The 9,710-nt window shown below is 32.0% G+C and overlaps 2 protein-coding genes across 2 annotated transcripts; one reads left to right on the top strand and one right to left on the bottom strand.

Moving 5' to 3' along the window:
• The first annotated feature begins 2,795 nt into the window (after positions 1–2,795).
• On the top strand, positions 2,796–4,923 carry LOC8274112. Its single transcript, XM_002513753.4, has 3 exons — positions 2,796–3,702; positions 4,334–4,455; positions 4,583–4,923. The coding sequence occupies exons 1-3, from the start codon at positions 3,313–3,315 to the stop codon at positions 4,731–4,733; spliced, it is 663 nt and encodes a 220-aa protein (XP_002513799.1). The 5' UTR covers positions 2,796–3,312; the 3' UTR covers positions 4,734–4,923.
• A 1,897-nt stretch (positions 4,924–6,820) lies between these two features.
• Positions 6,821–8,399, bottom strand: LOC8274113. Its single transcript, XM_015715972.2, has 2 exons — positions 8,041–8,399; positions 6,821–7,162 (listed from the first exon to the last, which is right to left on the bottom strand). The coding sequence occupies exons 1-2, from the start codon at positions 8,336–8,338 to the stop codon at positions 7,110–7,112; spliced, it is 351 nt and encodes a 116-aa protein (XP_015571458.1). The 5' UTR covers positions 8,339–8,399; the 3' UTR covers positions 6,821–7,109.
• Positions 8,400–9,710: the final 1,311 nt, after the last annotated feature.

The raw sequence follows: 9,710 nt of genomic DNA, 5'->3' as shown, positions 1-9,710 counted from the left end.
AAAAACTAATACAATCTCATCTATATAGTTATGATTTCACTCCATTTTCTCATTGTAAAGGCAATGTCTCAAGAACACATGATCTCCAAACTTAAGCTCTAGGTACAAATGCAATAGGTTAAATTGTTCTTATTTTTAAGCTTTAAAAACGATTTTCATCATTTTAATATTTAGTGCAAAAGTAATTTATAACTTACATAGAAAAATAGTAATATATTTTTAACACCAAGCGTATATATCAAACATGCTTCTAATATTCTTTAAGTAGTAGTAAGCATCAAAAGGCCTTGATTACATCAGAAATTCTTACAAGAGTAAGACTTTTATGGTTTTAACTTTTTAATTCCTATACTACAAAATATGCATTTACTTACTAAATTACTAAACTGAGTACATGGGAATTCATCCTCTGTGGAAGCAAAAAGAAAAAAGAAAATGTCCTCCAATCCTAGTGAAGTAAAATGGAGAACGATTTGTTCATAGGATAGGAAAATGGAGGGATATAATAAAGCCACCGGCCATAGTCAATTGGAAATGCAGTGCAGCAAAAAGGAAAAGAAAAAAGAAATAGTAGAATTCCACTATTCACGAGATGCTAAGAAAGCTGCTGCTGAATGCTAATTCGTCTGTATTATCAAATGTTCCCCTTCTTCTCTCTTCCCATTTCAAGAGAAACAATATTTTTAAAAAATTATAGAATAATTAAAGAGATATTCTTCAGTATGCACAAACTCCCGTGAATTTTTCCTGCGAAATTTGATGATCATATGGCTGTGGCATTTGATCTCATCACTTATGAGGTACTATCATAAAGTATTTGAATATTTGGATATTCAAGAATTTCCTGTGACCCATGCAAGATTTTAGGTTCATTTTTGTATTCTATTGGACAGTAAGAAGAAAAATATTGTTATTAAATTCATAATAATAGACTTGTTTATTAGCATGTATCCTAAGGAGACTTACTGCATTATTCAAAAGGTTCTCGCACCCTTCATGTTCCATATAATTTTGGTCTAATGGTAATTTAGGGTGCGACAGATAAAATTTTTATGAGTGATAAAATATTATTTTAATATAATTTTATATTTAACATTTAAATTTAAAAATTTAATTAAATTAAAAGAGACTTTTATTATTTCAACTAGTCAAAATTTTATTATATTTTTATTTAAAAAATATATAATTTAATAACTCTATTTGAATTTTCACCTATTTTATAATGTGTTCCTATAAAAAATAATAAATAAAATAATCAATTTTTTATCTATAGAATAGAATTTGATCTTTTATAATTATAATATATTCGAAGTCTAATCAAATAGAAAAAAATTAGATTAAATCTTTTATTTATATTAGGTGAGTTATTATCTAAGTATATAAAGATAATTCTCATATGTACTGTAACTCTCGGTCTATTAAATACTTTTTAATTGAAAAAAAAAAAAAAGGAAATCCTTTTCATTAGTAATCAAATAGCAGAAATACAAAACTATAGAGATTTTAATTAACGAACCGAAAATAGACTTTTTAGTTAAAACTGGAAATGAATAGAAAAAATAAATAAATAAAAAGGGAATACTGAAAAATAGGAGGGGTAAAATAGTAAATTGGAACAGGGAAGAAGGCAGTAATAACCAGCGAGTTAAACGGGTGCAATAATTTGGAGGTAGGGACCTTTCTGACACTGGTTTAACCACAGGAAAAGCCCAATTCACGAGGGCCCCAATCTCTGACATTTCCTTTTCTTTTGCAATTTTTTTTAATTAAACTAATTTATTCCCATTGATTAATTCTTTTCTTTAAAAAGAAATTTACAAAAATAAAATAAATTTAATGTAATGTAATTATAAGCTGTCACCGGTCAGATTCTTTACTGAGCTCTGTCACTTCTGACTTGTGAATGGGAGGAGAAGAAGCTAAGCTAAGCAAAGCTAAGCAAAACCAGTCACTGTACTTTATTGGCCACTGTACTAAATTGTTACCCCACTTTGAATTTACCATTTACCGCGTCACCTTTATTCAGCCCTTGAAATGGTTCAAAATTTGCTTCTGTTCTCATTCATGGACATGGTTTACAAATTTAGGACAAGTATACAATAAAAAAGATTTTTGTAGCATCGGAATATGTGTCTGTCTGATAGAGGAAAATTTAAGTACTAATGTACAACCAATGAAGAACCTCAGCCAAAAAAATTGATTTCTTTTTATGATGGGGAGGTTATCATATTATATGGTAGAGAAAAACATAGACTATGGATGCTTTGAACTCTGTAGAATATATCCATGGTTATTGTGGTAATAAGATGCACTAGAGTGCTGCCTATTACTTATATGCACATCCCTGTCATTCTGAAGTCTAATCATTATCATTGATCTTCCTCATCTCAAATCATAACTTGCACATTTTCTAAGTTGATGCATGCCCATTATTAGAAGAAACTTAGGAACAGAGAGAGAGAGAGAGAAACAGATTAAATCCAAAGACTCCTTGAGATTTCTTGAGCAACCCTCCAATGGCTATCACCTGCAAGTAGAAGTTTTCTTTTGCTAAGACAAAAACATTTTATCCAAAAATTCCAAAGATGGAAGGTGGAATGGACCCCTACTCCTATTCCTACCCCTCCTCTATATGTCATATGTACCACTTTGTGCCATGAAAAATACTTAACATTAAGATATGGGTCATCTTGATCCATATAATGTTTTCTTTCAAGAGAATGAAATGTGAGTATTTCACTTTTTTTTTTGCCATTCTAGATAGTATAGTACATAGATATGAATATTGAAGAATTTTTTATTTCGAAAAAAAAGAGAAAGAAGAATCTGATTATTTGCAGTACAAAGAATCCTTTCTTTCTTTCATCATCACAAACTGACTATTATTAACACTCTCTATCTCTCTTTTTCTGTAATATAAAGCAACATCAAGACAGTGATTCCCGTGACTTTAACCTGCAACAAGAGATAAATAAAAATAATGGCTTTACATCATCACTATTCCCACGGGCTAGCCTACTAGTTACAGTTTCTCTTTAACCTCATCACTGTTTAAATTTTCTATCTCATTATTTTTCTTTTTGTGCTTTTCTTTAATGGGTCATCTTTTTTAATCAATCGCACTTGTTTTATTAGTACCAAAACCAACTCACAGCCTTCTTCTTGCTCTCTTCGTTATAACTATCTTTCCCTCCGTTGTCTCCTCTCTCACTCTAGAGTAATAGCTTTGCTACTCTAGTTCCTATCTACTGCTGTACTATTATTACCTGCTTTTCTCTCTATAAAGGGCACATATTAGTGAAAGAAACAAAAATGCCAAGTTCAAGTTCAAGCTCATTCTTGAGACAGATAAGTAAGACAGAAGCTTGGAGATCAACGTCCAAGAGGTGGGGTTGTAATAATAACAGCAGCAGCAGCAACTTGATTTTTGACAGAAGCTTGAAGCAAATGGAAGGGTTTAACATGTATGGTAATGGTAATAACAGTAGTGGTTTGGTTATGAGGAAGAGAGTGATGGTAGTAGTAGATCATACTTCTCACTCAAAGCATGCAATGATGTGGGCATTAACACATGTTGCTAATAAGGGAGATTTGCTTACTTTGCTTCACATTGTACCTCCTATTCACAGTGAAAAGGCTGATGCTTCTTCTCCTTATCTTGCTAATTCTCTTGGCTCTCTTTGCAAGGCTTGTAAACCTGAGGTATTTTCTTTTTATGATTCTTTATGTCAACTTTAGTTAATTTATCACTCTTGGTTCTATTTTGAGTCTTGGGTTCTATAGATCAAGAAATAGAGAATTAGAAGTAATAGATCTTGAGCACTCTCCTACATTAGTGATGTTTGTTTCTTTAATGTGTTTCAGTCCTTCTTTCTAAAATGCATTGTGGATCCCTTGTCTGTTACAGAGTACTTCTTTCATGGTGTTTGATAGATCCTGCACGGCCTTATTCTCTTTTTCTATCTATCAAATGCTTTCAGTTAAAAGATGGTATTTTCATTCTCTGGTCTTCACTTGTCCTCTTTTAACTGTTTCTTCTTCATGCTGGGTAATCTTCAATCCTATATTTTCTATTTTACCCTTGTTTTCTTCTAATTTTAATACATTTCTAAAGTGAAGGAGAATGGGAACAATTTTTTAGCTTGTCTTTTCATTTTTTCACTTTTTCTTTCCATAATGGAGGTATGGGATGAGGGACTTTTCAGACGCATTTATCTTTTTTTGTCTCTCTATGTTTGTTTATTATTGTTATTTTCTGAAAACTGTGTTGTACATTGCTTACTCAATTTTTGTATGAATCTAAATCTAATGGTTCAGTTGGGGTGCTGTTCAGGTGGAAGTGGAAGCACTGGTAATCCAAGGGCCAAAGCTAGCCACAGTGATGAACCAAGTGAAGAAGCTAGATGTGTCTGTCCTAGTTCTAGGCCAGAAAAAACCCTCTCCCCTTATCACCTGGTGGGTCCAAATCTAAGCTTCTATATTGGTTTTCCCAACATTTTATCTCCCTCTCTTATCTATTCTTTTTTTTTTCTTTTTACCCTTGTCTATAATGGTCCTTTTTCTTTTTCGCTGTCTCCTGCAGCCTCTGTGGAATCAGCAGCAGTGAGGGGTTTGTGGAGAAATGCATCAAGAATGTAGAGTGCCTGACTATTGGAGTGAGCAAGCAGAGCAAAAGTGTAGGTGGTTACCTTATCAGCACCAGATGGAGAAAGAACTTCTGGCTCTTGGCTTAGTTCTACTAAGTGAATAACTATAATTAGATAGAATAACTTGTTATTATTAGATCCTAATCTCCATCTCTGTAAACTATTACCTACCAAGTACTAACTAGATGTCATGAATATCTCTCTGCTCTGTGTCCTTCCTCTAGACTTGATAACCAAATAGTAATTATCCAATAAATGTAAGATTCTTATGGATGAATAGTGGCTCTAGTTTGTTCAGTGGCAAATATGTTTCCTGGAAACATAATATGATCAGAAAGCTCAATGCAAATCGCCGGCCAGAAACTTTTGTGTTGGTTTGCCACCTGAGCTCTTAACTAATTGGCAAAATTTTTGGCTACAAATGGATACAATTTTCGAAGCCAATTTTCCAGTCAAAACAGCAATCATCTTTTGGTTGGAGGCTGCAAGAACGTGAAGCTTTTTCAGTGTTCACAGGCACAAGCATGCGCCCCTTACCATCATGAAAGCCTTGTACTTGCATCCAACGTTTTATGCCACCATAATGACTATGGCAAAATACAAGTAATTAACCAAAATAATGAGTTTGATATCAAAAATTGTTGCTTCTGCTTTTTAGACCAGTGGCAAATTTTTTCTAGACAAGAGAAGAAACATACATTAAAAATGGAAAAAGGTAAAAATAAATTGTTCAATTTTCGACAAAAGCACAATTAAATCCACATATTCCAAAGTAGATCAATTACACACTTTTGGAGTTTGAAAATAGAATAATTATATTCTTAAACTAATTTCGTCTATTATATTTATTACTTTTAGGTAGTAAATACATTTTAATTTTTTTTTACATGTGAAGAAATATTACCTCTATTTTTTAATGAATAAAAATTATTAATGATAATTTCTCCTTTGATTTGGTAAAAAACCAATATCATTATCATTGGTTAAAGTTTAAAAAAAGAGTTAGGTTCAAGAATATAAAATTTGTGTTTCTAAATTTGATGGTTGTAATTAAACTACTTGTTGGTAAAAAATGTTTCATGTTAAATTTATAGGTCATTTAAGAGGAACAAAAGTGAAGTTCTGGTTTCAAATTTCCCCCATTTAAATTTGCATTACCCCTCTATGTCAACTGCTAAGAATCTCACACATGACCTCTTTATCGGACCTTGTCATCTAATTTTAAACCAATACAATATCATCCTGCTCCTTAAAGTCTGGGAGTTCCTGGTGGGGGCAGCTGTTGGGCAAGCATGTGCCTCGCATACCCATAGAATGTACAGTCCACAACGTCCATCGCTGGAACCTTAATAGAGCTATAGCAGGGTAATTAGTCTGTTCATCATTAAACTATATTAAAAAAATCTCACTATATTATTAAACTAAATTACTGGATAGTATATGTAATGTCATGAATATTTATTTTTCTTCTTTATAAAATTAAAAAAAAACAGTAAAATGGAAGACTCTTAATGGACAAAGGGTCAATTTGACCCCTAAACTAATAGGCATAACAAATAAAAACATAAAAACTAAAAATTAAAAATTAGATTATTAATATTATAATTTACGAACTAACTCAATGAACTGAATTCTATATTGCTTGAACTTGAGTTACTCATTAAATAAGCCTCATAACTCTGAGTTCAAGCAAGCTTTTACCAAGTGCTCTGGATAGGGCATGAAAGACTTGATTTCTTTACAACACTAGTAAGACGAACAATGCAACAAGAGCGGTTGGAAATTTTATTCGGTTATGGAAATCCTAGGAATGATAAACAAATTAGTAAATACATTAATTTTGACACCTTTGTCTCCCAATTTCTTTTCAAGTACATTAAAAAAGTTTTTAAAAAGGAAATGAACGATAGCAGTTCCTCTGTTTCTTGTTTTAAGTTATTTTCCTTGATTTTGTTGCTTGGAGACTAGGGTGTAGCCCTCTAGGAAGAAAACAAAATGCAGATTCTGCTTAATGCCATTCAAATGTACTGTATGTCAAAACCCTCTGAAGCTGGCAGGTCCAGAAAGGTGAATAACTTTACATATGCAAGGAAGATCATCAGAAATCAGGTTAGAAGGGATAATCTGTCAAGTAATATGTGTTCTATAAAGCAAATTATAATCAACACTCATCAAAAATAAATCTAGAAAGATTTTTGTCATTTAAGATGATAAGTTATAATGCTTCAAATTACTCATCCCCTTCATACAACTTTTAACATAAATTGACCAGTAACGGAAGCATGACATTCAACATCCAGCAGCTTACAAGGGGAAAATAATAGGTCTTCTGGCCATAACCCCAAAATCCAATTCATTAATTTATCTGCCAAAGTAAGAGATTATAATAACTACCATTGCAACAGCTCCTACATTCTGGTCTGCATGCTAGCCAAAGTGAAAAGTTGATTATAAGAAACAACTTCAAATTACAAGTTTGGATACCGATGATTTTGCATCTTCTTTCACAGCATTTCCTGCCAAAACCATGGAGAAGTAAAAGAGCAATCACAAAGGAGGAAATTCTCCAACAAAGTAAAATATAAAAGTAGAAAATTTTCATTTCCTGCCAACTGAGTTTGATAGCAAACCAATTAATCTTATTAATACTATCAATACTAGTATAAATGTAACAAACTGCATGAGATTGACACAGATGCTTTGGCTGGTATTAAAATCTATCCATCGCATACTATTCTTAGAGGCAATGGTCTCAGTTGCAAACTCCCTTGGCCTGAAACTTGACATTATAAAGTTAAAATCTCCCTAACAGCAACATTTGATTTGCTTCAGTATATAAGGAAGACGGTATTTTCATTGTTGCAATCCACACACAGAAAAGACCAGTTTAAACACCATCGGCCACTATCCTACAAGGTAAATGATTTTCAATTCATATGGTAATGCAAAATGAGCTAGCCGAAAGCCATTGTTTTATATTTCGTTAGAAACTTCTTTGTATACGGATTTACTAAAGAATTTCTTTCGTAACCCCAGCTCGTGCTCATGCAAGAAAATTTCCACCTGGATGGGCGAGTTCTGAACCTCCGCAAAAAGAGATTACATGTATGATTGGGATCAATATAATTATATAGCTGTTAAATTGCCAAGGTTAAATAATCAAGAGTCTCTTCCTTGAATAAGTATGAACAGACCCTAATTACTTTCAAACCACTCTCTCTTTCATTGCAAGATGGTAGGAAATGTCTGAAAAATCTAAAGTTAAACATCATATACAGCAAAGTAGTTAAAGAATCGACAACTTTAGGCAGCAGCATAAAGCACTAAAAGCACCACACTCGAGCTAAAACTAAGAACCTAAAAGCAAAATAACAAGAGAGAAATACAGTAGTACCGCTTGGAGATGAGGGCGCGTCGCCGTAGATGGCCTTGAGTCTAGCAAGAGGGACCAAAGCGGCGTCGGATTCAGCTTCAGCGAAGAGCTGTTGTTTCCAGTCCCACATGGTCTTTTTCATAGCTTTATTTGATTTTATTAGAGTATCCTTCTCTGCTTCCAATGCTTGTATGTCCTTCTGCTGGTATATCGATCGTGCACATAGCGCTGCGAACGACCCTACAAGGCATACGTTTATCACTGCGTTACTGTTCGCGGCTCTCGATGCTAAGCCCACCAATCTGTTGGCAAACTCCATTTTTGGTCGGCGTCTTCGCTGCTGCGTTTTGGAAGTTGGAACTTGAAAACGAACAAGGTGAAGCGATCTTGCTCTTGGACTGGGCTTTGGGCTTTTAGCCCAAAAAAGTCTAAACAAGCTTATATCAAGTATTCATCGATCCACTCATAATTATAGTTATAATGATAGTACTAATTTTAAACTTACCTTTTCTTTATTGAATACTACACAAAATAATAAAATTTTAATTACATTTAGTCCTTTTTTAATTGAATGTTACATGAATTTATTATAAAACAATTTAAATAAATGTCTTTGTGTTTAGTATAAATTTATATATTAAATTAAATTGTTAGTATTTTATTTACTATCCTTATAAATAAATAAATTTATGATTCTATTGTATTAACTTTTGTTAAAATTGGGATTATTAGTTAAATAAATTGCTTTTGATTTTATACTTTCTTATTTAGCACAAATAGCTAAATTTTAAGTTGCTCATAGATACCCATGACATTTTTTATTTACTTTAAATTTTGATATCATTATTATTAATAAAAGTTTGTAAAAATAAATGAGCCTCGTGTCTAAAATATTGTCTTAAAAGAAATAAAAAAAAATTATTTATTTTCTTTTTCAACTGAGTGAAATTTGAATGCTAGGTCAATACATTAGTCACATAAATTGTACTTGGGCTCGAAACTTGTATCTCCTATGAAATGGGTTCAATTCAAGGAATGTTGGTGGAACCTCAAAAATGTTGAATGAAGTTCTCAAAAAATGTAGCCAACTCCAATGAGCTTTAGGAGCAGCAGTAGGCCTTATGCGGGCATTGTGGAAACCAGTTGATTCAAAAGAGAGTACTGCACACCAGGGTACCCTGTACAGGGGAGCAATTTTAAAACATGACTTTGATATTAGCTCCTGCATCTCAAATTTCTCTGCATTGTTCTTTGCTGTTATAATGAGAGGGTTATTAGCCAAACAAGCATAAAACATGTTATAGCTCTTGTTCTAACTCATCTTTTATATATATATATATATATATATATATATATATATATATATATATATATAATTCATTGAATGATCATTAATTTAATGAATCGTAAACTATATAATATAAGTCATTTATTTATATTCACTATAAAAATGAAAATTTATTTAATATAAAAGAAAATTTAAACTCAAAATCTCAATTTCTCAATAGTAAATGCTCTTGCCATTTGATTTAAAAAAAAAATCTGAAAAATATAATAAGCCAGGACTACACAGGAGTTATATTAGTCATAAATGTAAAAAAACTCACTTAGTGCATAAGAGAGAATTCAAATTTTATTTTATATAAATAAAAATATTAATTATTATTGATTGTATTTTTGTAATAAAAAAT

This window comes from Ricinus communis, chromosome 2 (genome assembly GCF_019578655.1).
Source record: "Ricinus communis isolate WT05 ecotype wild-type chromosome 2, ASM1957865v1, whole genome shotgun sequence".
Taxonomy (NCBI): domain Eukaryota; kingdom Viridiplantae; phylum Streptophyta; class Magnoliopsida; order Malpighiales; family Euphorbiaceae; genus Ricinus; species Ricinus communis.
Note: the sequence above shows the minus strand (reverse complement) of the source record. Positions and strands in the feature narration are given on the sequence as shown.